Genomic DNA, 25,005 nt, shown 5'->3' on the forward strand with positions numbered 1-25,005 from the left:
TTACAAAATTATACTCAGTCAATAGATAATAAGAGAAAATAGCAAAATTAGAGGAAAAGGAGATAAAATTATTTGCATTAATTTTACTCCCTTTTCTGTTGCCTGTGCAATATGAAAGAGCCTGAGAAGTTTTAAGAAAGAATGTAAAGTTTATTATAGTGAATATTTATATATAATATTTTAATAGTAGTTGTATATCCTCAGAGACAGTTTTTATATATTGCTCAATCTATTATATATTTGTGGTTGCAGTTTTAGGGAAACATAGATGTCTTTTTTTTTAGAGAGAGAGAGAGAGAGATTATTTTTTAATATTTATTTTTTTAGTTTTCGGGGGACACAACATCTTTATTTTATTTGTATGTGGTGCTGAGGATCGAACCCAGCGCCCCATGCATGCCAGGCAAGCGCACTACCGCTTGAGCCACATCCCCAGCCCTAGATGTCTTAATTATTGTATTTAGTTATTTTTTTTAATCTCCCACAAATGGTCACTATTGCATTTAATTTTATGAGTAGTTTGGAAAGTAAGAGTAACTTTTTCAAAATAAATTTCATTTTTTTTTTTTGAGAGAGAGAGAGAGAGAGAATTTTTTAATATTCAGTTTTTAGTTTTCGGCGGACACAACATCTTTGTTTGTATGTGGTGCTGAGGATCGAACCCGGGCTGCACACATGCCAGGTGAGCGCGTTACCGCTTGAGCCACATCCCCAGCCCCAAATTTCATTGCTTTTTTAAAATTTGATTTTTCAGTACTGGGGAACACTCTACCACTGAGCCACATCCCTAGCCCTTTTTATTTTTTTATTTTGAGACAGGGTTTTACTAAATTTCTGATGTTGGCCTCGAACTTGTGATCTTCCTAGCTCAATCCTGAGTAGATGGGATTACAGGGGTGCCACTGTGCCCAGCTTTATCGCCTATATTCTTTTTGGAAAAAATGTTCTTAGTTTTCTAAAAACTTTTTTAGCTGCATTGAGAATTTGAAATATTTAACTGCTCCATTAGTTTACCATAACAAAATACCACAGATAGGATGATTTAATCTATGGAAATTTATTTTTTCATGATTTTATTTCTCACAGTTCTGAAGACTGAAAGATCAGATTGGTGGCAACTTTGGCTTATTCTTAAGCTCTTTCTTGCTTGTAGAGGGCCATCTTTTTGCTATGTCCCTGTGTGGGACATTCCTCTGTGTGTCTGTCCTAATCTCCTCTTCTTACAAGAACACTAGTTATATTGAATTAGGATCCACCCTTAGATCCTTATTTTAGGTGAATTACCTCTTCAAAGGCTCTGTCTCCAAATATAGTCCCATTCTGAGTTAGGAAGTTAGAAGTTCAACATATGAATTTGGGGATGGAAAGACATAATTTAGCCCATAATAATGCCTGGGTCAATCATTTATTTAAGAAAAAAAATTTAAATTATTTTTATTTAACTCTGGGGCCTTGAACATGCTAGACAAGTGTTCTAGCTATACCCCCAAACCTTACCATTTAATACTTAGCGATTACTGCTTATATTAGGGCTAGAGTTGCAAAATGTTTAAGGGTAAAGTAAGATTTCTTTTTTTTTGTTTGTTTGCTAAGGCTATGTATTTGGAGTAAAGAAGCTCTTCTGGCCTGTATTTAAGCTTCAACTGAGAAGGAAGTTCTCAGTTACATTATCATATCACTGAGGTACATTCGCAACCCTTTTATTTTTTGAGACAGAGTCTCACTAAGTTGCTGAGGCTGACCTTGAACTTGAAATCCTCCTGCCTTAGCCATCTGAATAGCTGGGATTATAGTTTTTATTTGGTGGTTTATATTACTATAAGCTTAGCTTCCTGGCAGTTTTCTTTTTGTTTGGTGTACCAAATAAGATCCACTAATTTAAATTCTTGGAAACATGAATTTGATATTCTTAATTTAAGAGTGATTAAATGTTTGATCTCTAATATACTTCCCAAATATAGATATATTCTTTTAGAGAACTAAATATCTTATTCAAAAATGTGACTAAAATGCTATAAAATTTTTTAATATCAACTCTTTGGTGATATGGTTTCCATACAATAAATTATCCACTTAAATGTTAGAATTGGAAGAATTTTGAAAGGTGTGTATACCTGTGAAATCTGTACCACAGTAAAGATACAGAACATTTATGTCATCTTGTGAAGTCACCCACCTCCCCCACTACTGGGGATGGAACCAGGAGGTCCTTTATCACTGAGGTACATTTGCAACCCTTTTATTTTTTGAGACAGAGTCTCACTAAGTTGCTGAGGCTGACCTTGAACTTCAAATCCTCCTGCCTCAGCCATCTGAATAGCTGGGATTATAGGCATGTGCCACCAGCCTAACTGAAGTAAAAAGTTTTCTCTTCTCACCCTATCTCTGCTTTCTACAGAGTAGTAGAATGTTAACATGAATTATGTCAGGCCCTTTTGTGGCTGGCTTCTTTGACACAAGTGATGATTTTGAGAATTCATCCATCTCCTTGTATGTATCAGTAGTTAATTCTTTTTCATTGATGAGTAGTTTTCCAGTGTATGGATAAATCACATTTGGTGATGAGCATTGTTTCAAGTTGCTTACTGTTATAAGTAAAACTTCGGATATTGTGTAAGTCTTTGTGTGTGTATGTATTATTCTTTCTCTTAGAGAGGAATGGTGGGTCATATGGCAAGTATATGTTTTTTTTTTTTTTTTTTTGTACTGGAGATTGAACCCACAGGTGCTTAACCACTGACTCATCTCCCCAGCCCTTTTTTATATTTTATTTTGAAACAAGGTCTTGCTAAGTTGCTTAGGGCCTTGGTAAGTTGCTGAGGCTGATTTTGAACTCTCGATCCTCCTGCCTCAGCCTACTGAACCACTGAGATTACCAGTGTGTGCCACCACTCCCGCAGCAAGGTATATGTTTAAATTTGAAAGAAACATGTAATTTTCTGAAATGGTTGTACCATTTTATATTCCCACTAGCAGTGTTAAAATTCTATTTGCTTCATGTACTTGCTAACATTTATTATTATCACTTTTAATTTAAGCTTTTATAATAGGGTGTATAGTGCTATCATTAAATTTGCATTTTCCTAACGATTAATAATCTCAAGTATCTTCTTGTGTATGTTGGCATTTGTATATCTTCTTTTGTGAAATGTCTGCTTAAATTTTTTTGGTTTTTTTGGGAGGTGGTATTGGCTTGTTTATTAATAACTGAATTGTAATTGTTTATACGACTGCTTTTAAAATTAAATTTTTGTATGAGATAATTATAGATTCACATGTAATTAAAAGAACTAATATAGAGAATACCTATATATCTTTTACCGTTTTCTTCAGTGATAATATCTTGCCAAAGCTACAATACAGTATCATAATCAGGATGTTGAAATTGATATAATCTACCAGTCTTTTTCAGATTTCTCATTTTCTTGTCTTGTGTGTGATTACTTCTATTAAATTTTATCATGTATAGGTACATAAGGCCACCACAACATTAAAAATATAGAATAGTTTCATTATCATAAGGATCCCTTTTATATCTATCCTCCTTCCTTTCTGTCCCCCTCAGCAACTACTAATCATTTCTCCATTTCTATAACTTTATTATTTCAAGAATGTAATATAAATGAGTCATACAGCATAAAACCTTTAGGATTGATGTTTCTCATTCAGCATACATTTTCATCAGTAGTTTGTTTCTTTCTGTTACTGAGTTGTATTCCATGGAATAGATATACCACAGTATTCATCCATTGAAGGATATCTGAGCTGTTTCTCTTTTGACTAATAGTAATAAAACTTGTGTATAGGGTTTTGTGTGAGTGTAAATTTTCATTTCTAAGGGGAAAATGCCCAAGAGCATTTGTTAGGTCAAATGGTGATTGCAAGTTTTGTTCTATAACTATTTTAATGCTAATTCAAGGGTTTTTCCTATTTTATTTTATGATTATGACAAAATTTGGGATGACAGAATCGATATACCTGTATTTGCATTGATATTTAAGTATTAAATGCAATACCGAAGAACAGGTTTTTGTTTGTTGGTTTCATTGGTGGGCTTCACGACAGCATAGCACATGAATAAACAAGGGTTAAACAAGAAATATATATTTAGTTATAAATAAGAATAAGTTACTTAAGATTGTCCATAGTATTATTTCAAATTTTTACAAAAATGATATATTTTAATAACTGTCTTATGTAAAAATCCAACTATGGAATTTTTGATTCTTGTAATAGGAATGAAGATCTAAAACAGATGTTGGAGAGCAACAAAGATTCAGCTAAATTGGATGCTATGAAACGGATTGTTGGGGTAGGTAAAAGATTAGATTATTTTGATTTTTGTAAAATGGATAGGTAATGATTATATTAACTATATATATTAAATAATGTATAAATAATATCCCATTTATTCTTTAATGTTAAGTTAGAATATCCTATCTAAAAGAGTGAAAGTATTGAAGTATCAAAAAACAAGACACTTGGGTTCTAATTTCATCTATTCTCTCTTAACTTTTCTACCTCTAAAATCTAATATTTTCCTGTGAGATAGAAGGCATTATTTTATAGACAAAGGACAATGATATAGCTATCATCCTGCATAGACTTCATGCAAAGAAGAATATTCAAGGAATGTTTTGGTAATTCCACCTAAAAGTTGTAAGCACACTTTTGTTTTTCAAATTCCATTACTACCAATAAAAACACATTCAATTTAATAGCCTAGAACTTTAATAAGCATTGTTAAAGGTAAGAGCATATACTACATTTTAGTTAAAATGCACAATTCAAATAATTGACTACTATGTTATTAGAGGGGTTCTATTACCAGAGAGCTAAAAATATAATGTAGTTCCTAATTATATATACCATCTTTAACAAAAGATGATCACTCTGTCTTCATTTGATATTTTTCATATTCACAAGGGAAAAAACTGGTCTAATTTTGGTAACTATCTGATGCTAAGGAGTCCTGCTTTTGTTTCAGTGGAATTACATTTACAAAGTCTATCTTCTTATTACTACTATGCTATTGATGATTTTATTTTCCATTATCTTTATGTAATAAGATAAGAAATATAATTCATTTGCATAATTGCAAAAATAAACTTTACTATAGTAATAGTAAATAGGAAATAGTACTATTTTTCAGAAGGCAATGCCACATAGGAGAACTTGAAATTTTCTTTCTTGTTATATTAAAGTACAAGTCCCATTTAAGAAAAATGGTTACAGATATTAATAGGTTCTGTTAAAGAGTAAAGTGGTATGAAAATGAAATATATGAAAGCAAGGACTAATTATTATCTGTGACACCTATGAATGATCTGGTCTAGCTTTCAGGCAATGAAGGTGGCAATTTTGAGAATCATCTTGTAAATTTTTAATTAAATGTTATACTTTATGCATAATAATATTTATGGATAGACAGTTGCTGTAGTGTTTTGAGATAGAGTCATGCTGTGATTCCTAGGGTGGTCTTGAAATTGCCATCCTCTTGCCTTAGCCTGCTGAGTAGCTGGGAGTGCAGGGCATTTGCCATGTCCTTGACTTGCATGGTTTTTACACACATGAACTTTAATTACCACAATTTAGTTAAGGAATTTAGTTAACTCCCCCAATAATGGTGCAAATTTCAGCTACCATGGTGTAACTGAGTGACTGCATCATGTACAGACTTCACTGCTAGTTCTTCAGGCAGTAAGTACATCACTATGTAAATTACAAATGTGCATCATGATTGTTGATCTATCTTTTCACTTTTTCTAAATGTATCAGTATCTTTTCACTTTTTCTAAATGTATCAGTGATTGATCGCTATATGTATGTTACATTCAGCCTCATACAGAAATGAATATAGTTGTGTTGCCTTGTTTTTTGATGAGAAACCCATGTGACATTTTATAAAAATGGATAATTGAAAGAGGGATTTGGTCAGCAAAGATGAAAGTGCCCCAAAGAAATGAAAAGTGATTTCACTGGAAATGAAATTCAGGTGGAGTGTTAATGGAGTTATACAGAAAGAGCTGTGGCAATACTGACATCACTCCTTTTTGACAAGCATGTCTGAATTTCTAACTAACTGAAAGAACTTAGTAAAGATAAGTTATCAATGTAAATGACAGAAAGGATTTTTTTTTTTTTTGGTATTGGGAATTGTACTCAGGAGTGCTTAATCACAGAGTCACATCCCAGCCCTTTTAATATATTTTATCTGAAGACATGGTCTCACTGAGTTGCTCATTACCTCATTGAGTTGCTCAGTACTTCATTAGGTTGCTGAGGCTGGCTTTGAACTTGCAATTCTCCTGCTTAAGCCTCCTGAGCTGCTGGAATTACAGGTATGCACCACTGGTGCCTGGTAGGAAAGGGGTTTTGATAAAACGATGAAGATGTCTCAGAAGAAACGATGCTGGTAGAATACCATTAACTAAAGGAATTCCCAGAGATAATTTACAGCATTGAAAGTACAAAAGATAAAATGTTGGAAACTAATCCAAATTTAGAAAGGATTATGACAATTTATCAAGTTAGAGAAAAGATGCTTGCTCAGTATTATAAGTTACACAATGAGAACAAGGCAAGCCCTGTTCAAATGACTTTTTTTTTTTCAAACTACTCTTGATAAATTAATTCTCAATGTTTAAATTATAGTACACCAAATAAATAATATTTTTACTATTTTGTGTTTTCCTATAATGGAGAGTTTAATCAAAGTTTTGACAGAAATGTTAAAGGTAACAGATCAGTTATACTTTTTCCAGTGAATTATTAAGATAAATTTGGTGGTTTCAGTTTATATTTCTACAAGTCTCAGTACTGCACTACTATTCAGAGAAGGGACTGCCCTTAATCATTTTATCTTTTTTAAAAAAATTATTTAATTTTTATTTCTGATGGCAAAAACTTCAGAAGAATTTAGATGTCTAACAGTAGATAGTAAAATATGGAATATTTTCCAGCTATCCAAAATGATATTCAGAAATACTGTGAAAACAAAAATATTTGGAAGGAAACATAGTCACTATATTTTTATTTGTTTTTACTTTTCTTAGTGCTTTCTTTTTTAAAGAATTTAATTGATTATTATAATTGTACATATTAGCGAGATTCATTGTTACATATTCATACTTGAACACAGTGTAATTTGGTCAGTTTCATTCTCTAGTACTGCCTCTATTCCTCCTCTCCTTCCCCTGCTGATCTTTCTCTTTTCATGAGATTTCCCTCCCACTAACTTTTTTTCTTTTTCCTAACTTCCATAGGTAAGAGAAAAATGACCCTTGACTTTCCTTAATTATTTCTTTAAACTTTGGCTCTTAAATTCCATTAAAATAATTTATTTCACTAAATTACAGAATACTATTGAAATTCCTGGTTCAAAAAGTGAGGGCAAATGTATAAAGTAGTCTTTAAGTAAAAATTTTTAAAAAATCGAAAAATGTGGCATTAGGTGGTATTTTCTGTATTATGTTTTTGACACCAATAGAAATATTCTCATAATCTAGACTACTGGACTATCATAAATATAACTTAAATGTAAATAAGTGGATTATACAAAATGTAAATATAGCCATGCATACCTGGTAGTTACAGACTGTCAATTTTTGAGAAATTTTGTTTAAAGGGAAATGGTTTTTTTAATTATAGGAAAATGATTAGTAATTAATAATCACTCTTACACAAGTGATACAAATATTTGTTATGCAAATAATATAAACATTTATTATTTGTAAAGTTTTAAATTATTTATTTTGAATAATATTGAGGTATAAAAAATAGGGATTTCATCTTTCAAATAAACTTAAAAATCAAATAGTTAAGTACTCTTAAATACTAATTTTGGACTTTGGGATAACAGAATTTGCTTGGTTCCCCTCCCTCCCTTTCAGTAGTGTTATACTTTGTAGTTTTCATCATAGTCTTGCGTTCCTTGTTAGATTGGTTTCTTTGTATTTTTTTTTTACCCTTGATTTTCATTATGAGTGGTCCCCATTAAAACGAATGACTTTTCTGTAACTTGCATTTAGATTTCTAAGTGAACTCTCCTTTAACTTATCCAATAATCTTTTCAGTCCTTTTCTTGGATTTTCTAGACAGATAATTATAACATGTGGAAGCTATAATGGCTTATTTTAATTTTAAATATTTATGTCTTATTTTTCTTGTATCTGCATTGAATACAGCTCTACCATGATGTTGAATACTATGGATGGTAGAGGACATTCTGATTTTATTGAAAATAATTTAACATTTAAATATTTCTTTGTTTTTGTTTTAAAGATGGACAATATCTTTATTTATTTTATTTATTTTTGTGTGGTGCTGAGGATCGAACCCAGCGCCTCGTGTGTGAGGCAAGTGCTCTACCACTGAGCTATAATCCCAGCCTCAATATTTAAATATTTCTAATGTCTTACTCTTTGGATATAATGTATCTTGTAGAATTCACGTAGACACATTTTTACATATTTATGTGATGCTGATCTTTGTCTTTTGAAAAGGTCTCTGATATGGGATGAGCTAGGTTCATAGAATGAGTTATTGTCTAAGCTTTCTTGGCCTCCTGCAAGGCTGAAAAGACCTCGCCTTATTGTTTTTAGTTTTTATGTTTAGGACTAGAATCCATTGGCATTAACTTTTGTGTATGGTGTGGGATAAAAGCCAAGGTGTTTTATTTTTTGCCCCTGAATATCCAGTTTTCCCTTTGCTGTGGGTTTAAAAGGCTATCCTTTCCTCTTTAAAGTTAATCTTCAATAAAAATCAGTTTACCCTATATACATGACACTTCAACTGAGACATGTATCTGCATCTGACATCTGAGATCTGGCTCTTCTCTGGATTACTAATCTTTATAGCTATCATTTCCTGAGTCCCTTAGTTTTAATTTCTATATCCTCAAAGTAAAATATACTGTAAGTTCTCCAATCTTAATTTTGTTTTACAAGATTTTTTTTGGTTGTTGTCTAACTTTTGTGTTTCCATGTAAAGTTTAGAGTCAGCTTGTCAGTTTCTGAAAGGAAAGAAAAGGCCCATGGAATTTATATTGGAATTGCATTGAATCTATAGATAATTTTGGGAGAATTAACATTTTCACAGTGTTTATTCTTAAGCTTCATGATTATGATTCTACCCTTTGTTTAGAAATTCAGTTTCTCTTGGCAGGGTATGTAGTTTTTAGTGTTATATTTGAACTTCTGTTGTTTTGTTAGTACTTTCCTTAAACATTTTTGTATTTTGGATACTATTGAATGCTGTGTTTTTAAATCTCAATTTTCAACTTACAGATTTTGTTGCTTGTTCCCCCTTTTATTAAATAATTATACTTATTTGCTTGAAATTTTTTCAGTGAAATGTTAATGACAATTGTTTTTTCTCCTTTTCATTCAATGTTTAATTTGATTTATAATTAGCACTGTATTCCTATGTGGAAACTCCCCAAATTATTTAAAATCTTCCATGTTTGTACACACAGACGTGTGTGTGTGTGTGTGTGTGTGTGTGTATGTATGTGAATTTTCTGTTATTAGATGTTGGATTTTGAAATTCTCTTTCGGATTTAGTTCATTTATCTTTGTAATTATGAGATAATGGACAAAAAATTCCTAATGAAAGTTATTGGCATATGTTACATCATAGCCATACATGTCACAGAGTATTTAGTTGGATGTGATTGAGTTGAAAACAATTAAAAGTAATTTCAAAGTTTTAGATATTTTGGTTATATATATTTCCAAAGTATATTAAACCAGATGCATTGTTACTATAGGAAAACCTGGAAAAGTTCCTTTAAGAAACGGAAGTTAATAACATGCACAATTCTTATTGTCTTGAGTTAATGATTGTAATAAATATTTTTTCTATATCTTTGTAGACTGTTCACTCTCTTGCTTTCTTCTTTCAACGTAGTTATTTCATTTCTATGTATATTTTAAAGAATTCAAGTTAAGATTGTTGCTGGCATCTTTTTTTTTCCTTCAAATTATTGGTTTGGAAATTGCTTAAAGGGCCAAGATTTTCTGCAGTCATGGTGTGCATCAGGACCAGTTCCTTAATACTAGTCCTCAGATTTTACTGGTGGTACCTATCTATAGAACATTAGTGGGTTTTCTGTCAGCTCTAGTCAAATCAAGGGCTCCTAACTTTCCATTTACTCTTTCCACCACAGCCTCTTTTTAAAAGCTGAACCTACCAGTAGTGTGTGCCACCATTCCTGACGTGGCTACTGTTGTAACTGGTCTCCTCCCCTCCTTTTTTGTTACCTATAAATTACTGAGTAGTTATTTATAAATTAAATTTCTGCACATTGTTCCCATCTTTATTTATTGCTGTGAAGAATGACCTGTCAATATTGTCAAGAAATTTAGTACAATTTATTTTTTCTTCCTGAGTTTAAAAATTATTGTATAATTTTGCATCTTAATTATTATTCAGTGTTTAAAAAGTAATTTGAACAGCATATGAAAGTCAATGTAATATACTAAATTAATAGAATGAAGGGGAAATAAACCACATGATCATCTTAATTTATACAGAAGAGGCATCTGACAAAATTTGACACACTCTTTAATGGTAAAACCACTTAACACTAGGAATTGAAGAAAATTATTACAACATACTAAAAGGCATGAAAAAATATAAAAGCTAGCATAATACTCAGTGGTGAATGACTGAAATCTTTTACTCTATGATCAGAAATTTGATAAGGATTCTTGCTTTTGCCACTTCTATTCAATGTAGTACTAAAAATTTTACCCAGAGCAGTCAAACTAGAAGAAGAAATAAAAGGCATCCAATTAGAAAGGAAGAAGTTAAATTATCTTTGTTCCCAGACAACATGGTGTTTACGTAGAAAACACTCAAGATTCCACAAAAAATAATTGTTAGAATTAATACTGGGCTGGGGATGTGGCTCAAGTGTACGCACTCGCCTGGCATGCGTGGGGCGCTGGGTTCAATCCTCAACACCACATAAAAATAAAATACACATATTGTGTTCACCTAAAACTAAAAAATTAAAAAAAGAATTAAAACCTAAATTCAGCATAGTTGCAGAATACAGAATTAACAGGCAAAATCAGTTGTATTTTTATACATTAACAGTAAACAATCTGAAAAGGAAATTAAGAAAATAGTTCCCTTTATGATAGCATCAAAAAGAGTAAAATAATTAGGAATAAGCTTAACCAGAGAGGCGAGAGATTTGTAAACTGAATGCTTTAAAATGTTGCTGAAAAAATTAAAATACAAATAAAAAAGACTAATATGAAGATGTCAAAGTAATCTATGTGTTTTACTAAAAACACCAATGATTTTACTTTTTTGCAAAAATAGAAAAATCTATCTGAAAATTCCCATTGAACTCATGAGACCCTGAATAACCCCAAAAAATCTTGAAAAAGAGCAAAGTTTAGGTCTCACACTTTCTGATTTAAAAACTTACTATAGAACCACAGTTATAAGAACAGTAAGGTATTGAGATGAAGATAGACATATAGACCACAGTACCATAGAGAGCCCAGAAATAAGCCTTCATTTATATGGTCAAATGATTTTTGGTCAAGGGGCAAGACCATATAAAGGAAAAAGGACAGTATTTTAAACAAAATACTGCTAAGAAAACTGGATATCCATCTGTAAGAGAATGAAGGTAGAACCCTAATTCGTGTCATGTAAAAGAAAATCAAAACAAATCACAGATCTAACTGTAAGAACTGAAACTTTTTAAAACTGTATGAAGAAAACAGGACAAAAACTTCATGGCATTGGTTTTGACAAAGAATTCTTACGATGACAAAACAGGAGCAACAACACAACAAAATAGATAATTTGGATTTTATCAAAATTAATATATATGCATCAAAGAAGATCATCAATAAAATATAAAGGCCACCTACAGAATAGGAGTAAATATTTGCAAGTCACATATCTCATAAACGGGATTAATATTTAGAATATATAGATAATTTCTATAACTCAACAACTAAAAATCCAGTGAAAAAAGTAGATAACAGAGTTGAATAGACTTTCCTCCAACGAAGATATACAGATGGCCAATAAGCACATGGATAGATGCTCCATATCACTAATCATTTGAAAAATACAAATCAAAGCCACAACAAGGTGAGACCACTTTTATACTCATTAGGATGACTGTTATCAATAAAACAAACTACAGGTGTTGGTGAGTGTTTTAATCAGCTTTTTTGCTACTGTAACCAAAAGACCTGTCAGGAACAATTTTAGAGGATGAAAGTTTACTTGGGTGCTCATGGTTTCAGAGGTCTCAAACAGCTGGCTCCACTCCTCTGGGCTTGAGGTGAGGCTGATGATGGTGAAAGAGTGTGGTGGAGGAAAGCAGCTGGGGATATCACACCAGGAAGAAGAGAGAGACAGAGACAGAGACAGAGACAGAGAGAGAGAGAGAGAGAGAGAGAGAGAGAGAGAGAGAGAGAGAGAGACTCTCTCCAGAACAAAATATAAACCCCAAAGGCACGCCCTCAGGGCCCTACTTCTTCCATCTACTACCTGCATATGTTACCATTTAGTTAATCCCTACCAGAGTATTAACACACTGGTTAGGTTAAGACTGTCATAACTCAAATCATTTCACCTCTAAACCTTCTTGCATTGTGTCAGACATGAGTTTTTTGGGGACACCTAAATGTAACAGTGAGGATGAAGAAATAAAGATTACTGGTGGGAATATAAAATGATGCAGCTACTATGGAAAAAAGTGTGGCAGTTCCTTAGAAAATTAAAAGTAGATTTACAATATGATCCAGTTACTCCATATCTGGTTATATACAAAGAAGAATTTAAAGGAGGTTAACTTGAACAGATATTTATACAATAGTGTTTGTACATTTATTCACAAAGCCAAAAGGTGGAAAAACACTACATGTTCATCACTGGATAAAGAGATAAACAAAAAGTAGTATAGATACCCATAATGAAATATATTCAACCTTAAGTAATGAAATTCTGACATGCTACAATGTGAATAAACCTTAAGATAGCATGTTAAGTGAAATAAGATACAAAAAGACATATGATTCTATTTATATAAAATACTGAAACTTACAGAAAGTAGTATAGTGGTTATCAGTGGCAAGGGGGATAGAAAGGTTGAGTGCTCATCTTTCAAAAATCACTTTAGATATTTATTTTAAATGATATGACCTTATCAATATAGTGCTTTTGGTTTAATCTCTATCTTGCTCATTTAAGTTTGCTCATGGCTTTTACTGTTTTTGTTTTTTCCCCTCAAATCATATCCTCCTTATTCTTCAGATTTTTGGTTTGTTTCCAGGCAATACAAGCATTTTGTATACAAGGAAGATAATGTGGATGGCATTTTCTGAGTCCTTTCCTGTTGGAACTGTTTTTTGTACTTTTGCCATGTGAAAATACATTATTTAATAGAATTATTAGATTGTAATGTTTTCTTCTTCTAAAAGTTGTATAGATTTTATTCTTAATTTCCTCTGGGTTTAGATGTAGGGGTCAGAAGTATGGTGGCAACCAGATTTAAAAAAAAAAACTTTTTGTAGTTGTAGATGGACAGAATGTCTTTATTTTATTTGATTATTTTTATATGGTATTAAGGATCAAACCCAGTGCCTCACACATTCTAGGCAGGAGCTCAGCCTCAGTTGGCCTCAGCCCAACTGGATTATTTTATTATTTCTCCTCTGGGGAGCCTGTTATAACTGTCCAGATACTCAGCTTTGACTATGTTGAGGAAAAAGAATTTTAATCAAGATATGATCTGTTTTTTTCTTTTCACTGATTTGTTATAGTACTAATAAACCTTTTTGTTTTAAAATCTTAAATCTGTCTTAGAGAAATTTTCTTGTTATTTATTTGCTCTTTTTTTCTGTCAGTCTGCCTGTTTTCTCTTGGCATTTCTATTATGTTTATTACATTTCTTGGATCCGTCCTTCATGTCTCTGTCTTCTGACCTGTCAAATTGATACTGTCTCTCTGTCCTTTCCTGATTTCTGGATGAATGTTTTAAGCTGGCATTGTAGTTCAATATAGATTTTTGTTATTATTTTATGTTCTCCTACTATATTTTAAAATGTGGTAGTGACATCTTCATCTGAAAGCTTCTTTTCATAATGCAAAATTATTCTTTTTATAAGAAATGCCATATCCCCTCAAATCTCATTAAGAATATGAATTGGACATTTCCAGTGCTATTTTAAGGAATCTGTTTTCTTTTCTTTTGAACTGTGGGATGGTTTTGTATGCCATTTATTTCCCCCATTTGGTAATGCTTAGAGAGCTTTAGATATGTCTGTAGTTGGCCAGAAGTTCTATTTGAGATTGGTTCTGTTATAGACTCTCTAAATTCTTAGTATCAATGTTTTCAGGCTCAGTGGTGTAAAGAAGAGAGTAGTATCAATATTGTTAATTATTAGAAGATCAGTGTCTATATAGAATAAGAAGAACAAGTAGTTCCAAGGTAAGGAGCCTGAGAGCACTGTTCTCTCTATCTTGATATAATTAGTACATATGTCTTTGTTGAGTGTAGCGATGTAATTAACTTTCATGGTTTTTTTTTTTGGGGGGGGTTTGTTGTTTTAAGTGATCTTTGGGAATAAGTAGTCTAGTCTTTTGTATGGTATGCTGTTATCAGGGCGCTTCTGAAGATGTTAGAAAAAACAATATCTGGGAGCTGGGGATATAGCTCAGTTGGTAGAGTGCTTGCCTCGCATGCACAAAGCCCTGCGTTCAATCCCCAGCACCATACACACACACAGACAAACCAATAAATGTGAGCCAAGAAACTGTTATGCTTAAATAGTAGGCAATAGTTCCACTTATGATTAAATAGTAAGTTATGCTAGGGGGACATGGTATCCTACATCCATTTATTCTCCAGATTGTGACTAGTGGGTAGAAGGTTATTTTCTAAACTGTTACGTTCATTCCATGTAGAAATTTGTTGAAATTTCTGTCATGTGACTGGTTGATTATCTGTAATTAAAAATATGCTGGGTTGGGCTGGGGTTATTGCTCAATGGTAGAGTGCTCATCTAGCATGTGCCAGGCCCTGGGTTCCATCCTTAGCACCACGTAAAAATAAATAAATAAAATAAAGGTATTGTGTCTAATTAAAACTAAAAAAAAAAAAAAAATCCTGGGTTGACTCAGTAGCCAAACAGAGACAACAGAAGAAAGTGTTAAAAGTTCAGGACAGATTAGAAGAAAATCATTTTGAATAGCAAATTTTTTTTTTGAATAGCAAAAATTAAAAAGAAATGAAAAGAGCTTAAGAACCTTGTTGGATAATTTCAAAAGTCCTAAAATATATATTATTGGATTCAAAAAAGAGAAGAGAAACAGACTAGGGCAGAAAAAAATATTTAAAGAAATAGCAGCAGAGAATTCCCCAAAATAAGCTTAGCATGGTGGCACATGCCTATGATCTGAGCTGCTCAGGAGGATCATGAGTTTGAGGTCAGTCTCAGTCAGTTAGCAAAACCTTGTCTCAGAAAAAGAAAAAAAAGGGTGGGAAATGGCTGGGGGTATAGGTCAGTGGTAAAGTGTCCCTGGAGTCAATCCCCAGTTCTATATACACACAAAAGTTCCCTTTTGATGAAAGATGTAAACTAATAAGCTCAGCTAACACTTCTTTTATCTATTAAATCAGGATCCATCAGGATAAAAGAAGACCAGACCATGAATAAACATAATAATCAAACTATTGAAGAACATAAACAAAAAAAAAATCTTAAAAATAACCTGAGTGGGGCTGGGGGCAGGGGTGGGGAGAGATACATATCATATAGGAGAACAGTAACTTGAAATAACTATAGATTTCACTTCAGAAACCATGGGAGCCAGAAGACAGTAGAACATCTTTAAACTACTGAAAGAAAAGAACTGTTAACCCAGAATTCTATATGCAGTGAAGATACCCTTCAAGGTGAAAATTAAATAAAGATATTCTCAAGAAAAGAAACACTAAAAATACCCAATTCTAGCAGTTTTGCTTTCCTGGAATGTTAATGGCAATTCTTCAGGCTTCGAGGAAATGGTGTCAGATGGATGTTTTAGGGAGATCAAAATGGTAGGGTAGATATCTGAATAAGCTTAAAGTTATTCACTGTCTGAGAGATTTTTTAATGGGCATATGTATTTATATATATGGCAGCTCCAACATAAAGGTTAATGGGGAGATGGTTTAAAAGAACCTATATAGTTGTAAAGTTTCTACATTTTACTTGACGTGGTGCAGTGTCAACTAAGTAGACTGTATAAGGCTTGCTATGTCTTTCTGTATTTGGCTCTGTATCCCTAGAGAAAGAACCACTAAAATATGACACACAAAAAAACCAAAAAGTAAATATAAAATATTAACTTCTAAAAAAATTTTAACTAAGAAGGGAAAAGGTTAAACAGCAGAATACAAAAGACAGGGACTAAACAGAAAATAGGTAGTAAAATGAAAGACCTGAATCTAATGATGTCAATAATTACTTTAAATAGAAGTAATTCTGATGTTCCTGATTAAAAGAGATCTTCAGATTGGATGAAAATATCAATGTACAACTGTGTGCTCCCTAGAAGAAATTCAACATAAAGGCTTAAATTGTAAGGGTAGAAAAATATATACCATGCAAACATAAAAAAATGCTTTAGTGACTATTCAGAGAAAGTAAACTTTTGAACAAATAATATGATAGGGATAGGACGGACCTTATGTAACATTAAGGATCATATCTCAAAAAAAAAATGCTCTTAAATGTGCATGACAACATGGCCTTAGAAATGAAGCAAATATAAAACAACAAAAACACAAACCTGTTAAAATTGAAAGGAAGGCTAGACCAATGCATAATTGGAAAGTTCATTATTTTTTTCTTAAAAATCAGTAGAATAATGAGATAGAAAACCAGTGAGGATATTGAAGACTGGAATAATATCAGCTAATCTGACCTAATTGACATTTATAGAACACTTAACCAATTAGAGCCATATATACATTCTTTTGACATGCAGGGTAGATGATGTTCAAGCCATATCATCAATCATTATGGATGATTTCAGTTCTTTCAAATTTGTTATCCAATGATAATGGAGTTAAATAATTTGTTGGAAAAGATCAGTAAATTTCTTAAATATTTGAAAATTGTATATCAAACTTCTAAATAACTCATGGAACAAATTGGAAGTCACATTGGAATTAGAATGAAAATGAAAAATTGTATATCAAAATTTGGAGGATTCAGGTAAAGCAGTGCTTAAAAGAAATTTGTAATAATAAAAATTTTCATTTAAAAAGAAAAAGAAAATTTTCCAGTATATTATCTAAACATCCACTTTAAACATAGAAGAGCAAATTGAAGCCAAATTGAACTGAAAGAAAGGAATAAAAAAGGTAGAATAGAAATCAGTGAAATTGAGGGGAGAAAACCAATAGAGAAGAATCAGTGAATGTGAAAACTGATCCATGAAAAGATTAAAAAAATTGATAAACCTGTAGAAAAAACAGTCAAGCAAAAATAGGGCAAATTACCAATATCAGGAAGAGAAGACAGCGTATTAACATTTAAAGGATAGTTAAGGAACACTTCAGGCACTTTTATAGCTGTCAATTTGACAACTTTGTTCAAATGGACAAAGATGATGCTGAAAAGACAAATTACAAAGTTCACTCAAGAACTAGATTACCTCAATAGTCCTGTATCATTGAAAGTAATTGAATTTCTCATTTAAAAAGCTTCCAACACAGAAAACTCCAGTTCTCTATAAACTCTTCCAGAAAATAGAATATGAAGAAATCTTTCTGAATTCAGTATATGAGATCAGTATATGAGATCAGCATTATATTGTGTGAAAGCTAGACCAACATTTTAAGAAAATTAAACTACATCCACATCTCTCATGAATATAAGAATACTGAAGTGAGGGCATATTAGTCAGGTCCTCCATATTGCAAGGCTGTTAGTCTGAACCCACAGTCCAAGGAATGTTGATATTGGGATGAGGACACCAAAGGTCAAAGAATGACAATAAATAAGTTTGTATGAAAGTAAAGGATAAGCAAGAAACATTCCTATGATTTTTGTGCTTGGCAGATCCACTCAGTTTTTAGAGAGGTGGAGAGGTTCAGGGAAGCACTGCTTCAGAAGTTCAGAGTACCTGACATCGTTTCTGAATACATCTGGAGTAACACCATTCTTCCAACACCATAGGCACTTGGAGTTGGTTAAACTATGGAAAAATCTTTGGAAGTTACAGTTACAGTCCAGAGACCAGAAGATAGAGAACCTCTGAGCTAATTGGATGGATTTTCCTGTAAGCATTAATGAGATCAATTATAAAATCTTTAGAAATGCAGAATCACATATACTGTAGGACTTTTAGAAATAAATTATCTGCTGAGTTGTGAGAAAGAAGAAGTTTGAACTCCTACTGAAGTGTTTATACAACTGAGACTTTATAAGTGGCCCAGAGATTAAGCATTACAACACTGCTGGTCCTAGAAAAACATCCTGAGTTCATTGGAAAATTTGGAGAATAAACCCTTATACAATGACAGCAAAACATTCATAACCCAGTCACATGTGGACTGGGAGAAAATAGCTTTTAAAGAAATTTTTTTTTTTTTTTTTCCTATAGCAATGTGCAAACTCAAATGGCTAGAGATTTCTTGCAAATTGAGGAGGTTGTGTACCTTGACAGAATTAGTCCTGGAAGTCAAAGAATGTAATAATTCCTTTGAAGGTAAACAAAACACAACAAAACAAAAACATCAAGACACATTCAAACCCCTGCCTGCAAGCCCTTGATTGGTTACGTACGTATGCTTTTACAAGGCGAAGCAGGCACTGTATTCCCAAGTGCACCCTGAACTGCTCAACTTGGAGTTGACTAAGGTCCTGTCTGAGAAATATGAGCAGCTTCCAGAGCAAATAAAGCAGAAATACATTGAGGATTTCCAGAAGGAAAAACAGGAGTTTGAAGCAAAACTGACTCAGGAATACCACCCCGATCGTCCAGGACTCCAAGAAATCTGATGTCCACAAGAGGTGTCAAATAAAAGCCTCCTAAAAGCTATAAGGAAATGTGAAAAATGTGCAATCTCATCCAGAAGCTGATAAATTTTCCAAGAAGGTGAAATATCATGGATTGCCTAAGGTCCCCATAAATTTCACCAAGATTCATGGTCTGAAGGAACCTGCAACATTTACCTGTGAGAAAATGTGTAGTAGAGATTGGCAGACACTGGCAATGTCCCACAGCCTGAAGGAACCACATGAAATCCAGGCTGAGGAGCTGCAGAAATAGTACAGGGTGGACCTAGATCTCTGGCTCAGGAGTTTGTCATCTAAGGAATATGCTATATACAAAGATACAAGCAATGGTAAGTGTAAGAACATGACCATGAAAAGAGCCCTGAACCCCAGGATCAGACACATAGACATGTAGTCTTTATCAGCCAAGAATTTGAAAGAGGAACAAGGACTACAGGCCCTGGGAGAGACTCATCAGAGACTATTTGAATGGGATTAACTAACAACTGTCATTTCTCACAGGGATCAAAAGAGATAAGAAGGAAGATGGGGAAGAGGTTGAAGGAAGCAATTCCTCAGGCTCCAGCAGTGGCCATGAAGATGAAGATAGTGGCTCTGAGGGCAGTGGCTCTAACTCATCTTTCTCAGGAGGCTCTTCAGATTTAGATTCCATCTGAGCTTTGTTAACATAGTGAATGGTTGTGGTCAGAGAATTTCCTAAGTCTAGGGCATCCACATCAAACATTTTTACTTCATTTTTCCCCTCTCTCATTCTTCCTCTTCCCCCCAAATAAAAGGAGTACAGGGTGGGAAGAAGGGGATTTAGAGCAATACTTTCTGTACCAGGTCCATAAACCTGGGAGAAAGAAGACCCTTCTGAAAGAATAAATACAAGTATTAGACATTATTGCCTCACTTTATTTCCAGTACCACCCCCAGAGGAATTCCATACAATTAAGTCTCTTAGATACACAATGAGGTGGTTGGGTTTGGAGGGCACACTAGACTAAACTGAGTATTCTTGAAATAAAATTTGCTCTTATATTCTGCCTTCTACTGTGGTAGGAGAACACACATGAATCTGTGACCCTCTCTGTTTGTGGGATCCTCTCAGGATTCTTGCACTGAATCTAGAGTGAGGAATACTTAATGGGGGTTAGGGTAGGAGCCTTAAAAAAAATAGGGTGACTTCTGGTATTTCTCTATCACTGAGGTAAGGAATTAGCCATTTCCACACCTGGAAATGGACGGAGTCATGCTGGCAACAGTATTTCTATATGTATAATGAGATTTTTGGGGGTCACTAATTAAAAAAGTGGAAGTTAAAATTTAAAAAGCACCTTACGTATTTTATTGGAATGAGATCCTCTTATGACTTCAGGAACTGCTCCTAGTGGTCTGAATTTTTTTCTGGGCAGAAGTTTCAAATCCTTCCTGTTGCACAAGGTGAGTGAATCTCACCTTTAATATTCAGGATAGATGAATACACAGATATTGAGATAGACAACCACGCTACTCTGTGACTCCATTTGATCTTACTTGATTGATGTTCCAGTATCAGTGTGCAGTTATTTATTTTAGTTTTTGGTATGTTATGGTTTAGATATGGTGTCCCTCAAAAACTTACATGTTAAGACAATGCAAAAAGGTTCAGAGGAGAAATGACTGGGTTCTAAGAGTCTTAACCTCATCAGTGAACTAATCCCCTGGTAGGGATTAACTGAGTGGTAACAGAAGTGGTAGGGTGTGGCTGGAGGAGGTGGGAATTGAGGCTTGGCTTGGGAATGTATATGTATCTGTCAGTAGACTCTCTTTTTGCTTGCTGATTAACATGTAAGCGGCTTCTCTCTTCCACACTCTTCAGACATGATGTTCTGTTTCACTTTGAGCCCCAAGAAATGGAGCTGGCTTTCTGTGGATTAAGACTTCTGAAAATATGAGCCCTTAAATAAACTTTTCCTCCTTTAAAGTTGTTTTGTTCAGATCTTTTAGTCATAACACGAAAAAGCTGACTAAAATGTGGTATTTTAAAAAATAGATGTAAGGCCTTCTTGTAATTTCTCCCTGAATATTCCTAGCTATTTTCACATTTTGTTCTCATGAATATTAGCATCACAGTAGTTGCACCCTTTTTATATAAAAATCATTGAGTTTAGATATTAAATTTGTAGTTGAATCTGTTTTTAATTTTTTTTTCTGATGAGTAAAAACATACAATTTAAACTTATTAATGGGGTTTCATGTTATGTTTAGATACATGTATATATTGTGTAATATTTCAAGGAGGTTATTCATACTTATTTCTTCAAACAGTTATTTTGTTACGGTGAGTACTTTCAAAATCCTTTCTTTTAGTGTTTGGAAATGTACAGAACATTATTGTTGTTCCTAAATATCTTAGTGATTATAATTTATAATACTTTTTTTAGGTGAGCAATCATTTTCAGAAAACAATGGCGATATTTAAAATTGCTGTACCTCTACTGTGTTTTTACTCCTAAAGGTCTTGAAGTATCCAGAATAATATTAAGGAGTAGCAGTGATATGTTCTTTACTTGACTCTGATTTTCAAGCTAAGGCTTACTGGATTCATAACCATGAAAATTATGCTGATATATATATATATATATAAAATAAATATTAAGAAAAAAGTCGTGTGTAAATTAAAGAACAGTTATCAGAAACTAGTCCCTCCTTCAATTAGATGTTGGCAACTAGTGGATATTCTTTGTAGAAATGCTCTGGAATTCTATCTCTGCTTTGGATAGAAGCTGGCTTAGGAGAGGGCATGGTTAGAGCCTATTAGAGCTTAGAGCTACAAATGACGTGTGTCATTTCAGCTTCTGCTCAGTTAGCTGAACCTGACTTCCACCTTTTGCACTGCAGCTTTTTCAGGCATCGGAAACTTCAACTAAAAAAAAAAAAAAAAAAAAGAAGAAGACATATTTCCCTGTGCTTTCTACTCATGAACCTTCCTTTCTGCACAAAGTTCTTATGCTCTCTGTTCTGGGGAAGAGAGAACCAAGAACAGGATTTTACCTAAACTAAAAGGGAGAAGAGATGGAGGAAATGCTATCCGAAAAGACAGGAATAGCATTGAGAAGGTCTGCTCCATTTCAAGGAATCTTCTTAACTGGTTTCTCTTTTTCTCTATAACTTCCATCTTTAGGATTGTATCACATCTTGTCCCTTATTCCATTTCTCTATCTGTCCTCCCTCAGTGATTTGACCTCTTTCCAATTGCATTTCATCAGCCAGGTGCTTTCCTGTATTCTCCCATGGTTTCCATGCTCAAATGTTTCTCAAAGTGTGTGAAACCTCTTGGTTTCTCATCTCTCCCCAAACTCTTGCTTCGTCCCTTAGTCTTTTGCATTATAGTTAATGACAGTTTCATTCTTCTGGTAATTCATGTGTAGTCCTTCTTAATTCTTGTCTTTTTTTTAAATCCCATATATAATCCACTTCTGAATAAGTCCAAAATCTACTCCCTTCTCACAGTCTCTCAGCATCTTTTTTCCTGGGTAATTTCAGTGGCCTGCTAATTGTTTTCTGTGATTCTACATCTCCTGTTCTGTATTTCACACTACAGCTGGAAAGACCTTATAAGATATCCAGTGACAACTGTCCTCTTCAGAATTCTCCAGCGTTTTCCCATTTCACGTGTCCTCCAAGCCACCTTCTTTTACAGTGGTATGCATTTCTCTGACTTTTTCTCTTGCCATTCTTCTCCTCACTTACTCCAGTCTGGCTTCCCAGGCCTCCTGCTCCTGGAACATGTCATGATAAAACTACTATTTGCCTATCTGGTCCCATGGTTCCCCTCCTATCTTCCCTCAGGTTTCTGCTGAAAAGAGAACCTTTTCTGATCAATCTGTAGAAAAGAACAGTTTCTACTCCCACCTTAGCTCTTCCCATTTCTCTTATAGTGCCTCTGATGTCTTTCTACTCCTAAATGTGTTGAAGTATCCAATATTTGTCTTCAGTGTATATTTGAATATGTAATATTTCCATCTCATGTTTTATATCTACTTGTTTATTGACCCTAACTCCTGCTAGAAGAAGGTAAGGGCCACATGGGCAAGGACTTTGTATTTGTGATTGTGTCCCCAAGACCTAGCATAGTTCCTGGTATACTGTATACCCTCAGCAAATATTTGTATTTAATGATAGGGTCCCCCCTCCATATATTAACATATTTTTGAATAGCATTCTACGGAATAAAGTTGGACAAAATTTCTGATGAGGTTATCATTGAAAGACTGAATGGAAAGAACTCCAGAGAGCATTTAATCCTTCACTCTTCTTATTTTACAGAAAAAGAAATTAAGAGAGGTATACAAATCATATAAAGATGTTTTTCCTGAAGTTATTTTGTGAACCTCCTGCAATGCTTAGTAGGTTCACAAAATACTCAGGTGAAAAGAGTATCACAAATAAGGAAACAATATAAAAAGAGTATTACAAAGCTATCATTTTTAAAAAGTCTCATGAAAAATTCTTAATGGGATTATAATCCTTAATGGGATTATATATGTATGTTTATATATAGTATTTATAAAACACTTGTCATAAATTAATAAAGGTAATTCCTTCTTTTTAAGGCAGTTTGTTAGATATGGTGTGTAATTCATAAAGAATTCCTTTCTATAGTTTGGACTTTATTTTGGGTTTAGTAAAGTCTGGGCTTTTTAAAGTCATAAAAGATAAGTTTCGAGAATGAGAGAAGGAAATAGGAGTACAGGTAGATATAAAACTAAAATAAATATAAATGTAAGCTAGCACATAGGTAATTCTAAATGAAAATTATAGGTTAAAATTGTCTAGAGGAAATTAGGATTGGACCTTACATAAGTTGTTAAGGAAATGGCTTTAGCAAGGGGCATGGAGTATATTTGATACTTTAGATAGAAGGGTAGGACTTAGAAAAGTAAAATGAATTAGTTGAAAATGTGAGATGAGTAAAATCATAGTTAGTGTTCTGACAATGAGATCAGTTTACTTAGGTAATAGCACTGATATAGAACATTAGGTCAAGGAGCTTAGGAAGGGATATTAGTGCAGATTGTGAGGGCATTTGTATATTGAGTGAAATAATTTGACTCTAGGCAGTCAGGAGCTTTTGTAGTCTTTGAGGGAGGGCTGACATGTGGAAAGTAATTTTTTTCCCCTTTGGTAGTGCTGAGGATCCAATTGAGGGCCTCCTATATACTAGGCATTTTCTCTACCACTGAGCTATACCCCTAGCCCCCAGCATAGAATATTAAGAATGATGTACATTATGGATTAAAGGGGGACTATTGAAAACTCCTCTGTTAGGTGATCTCATTCTGTTCTAGGATAGTGGCAGTGGAAAGGTTTTAATATAAGTGTAATAAGAAATAACAATAGGACCTAGTTACTGTGTAATTGTGAGAAGAGACCAGGATAATTCTGTGGTTTCTGTCATCTGGGAGAATTGGTGGAAAAAGGAAATTCTGCCATGCAATGTCATTTTATCTTGAAAAAATGAGATTGGTTTTAGGCATAGGAACTTTGGGATGAGACACATCTAATCATGTCTAGTTAGAGATATAGAACTTGAGCTCAGAAATTGTGCTAGAGTTTTGGGGAAGGATCCTCATATAGAGAGGTAAGAGTCATGAGAAGTCTAGGGAATTTCAGAGATTGGAAAAGATGGTGGTGCATAGGACTTCAGTGGGCAAAGGAAGAGGATTTAATGAAGAGAACTTGAAAAGGTGATGGTTGGAGAAGTAGAGAAACCTATGATAAGAAAGCCACAGATTCAAACTAAACTTTATCTCTTACTCCCACTGCAGATGCATGAATCTTCAGTGTAAGAACTAGAAATATAAAGAACTTCATGAATATTTTAAGAAGTATTTATAACACAATTAGCCAGAGAAAAATATTGTATATATTTTCATATTTGTCTTAAATTACTCTGTATTTTTTCCGTAATGTATCTAATATATTT

At 33.4% G+C, this 25,005-nt stretch overlaps 1 protein-coding gene across 2 annotated transcripts in view; it reads left to right on the forward strand.

Moving 5' to 3' along the window:
* Positions 1-25,005, forward strand: part of Ap3b1 (adaptor related protein complex 3 subunit beta 1) — a 256,304-nt gene that overhangs the window by 32,531 nt on the left and 198,768 nt on the right. For both annotated transcript variants that reach the window (XM_027927647.3, XM_071612471.1), the window contains exon 2: positions 4,237-4,312. In XM_027927647.3, the coding sequence (XP_027783448.1) occupies positions 4,237-4,312 (76 nt within the window). The remainder of the gene's footprint in view (positions 1-4,236; positions 4,313-25,005) is intronic.

Source organism: Marmota flaviventris, chromosome 5, assembly GCF_047511675.1.
Source record: "Marmota flaviventris isolate mMarFla1 chromosome 5, mMarFla1.hap1, whole genome shotgun sequence".
Lineage (NCBI taxonomy): Eukaryota > Metazoa > Chordata > Mammalia > Rodentia > Sciuridae > Marmota > Marmota flaviventris.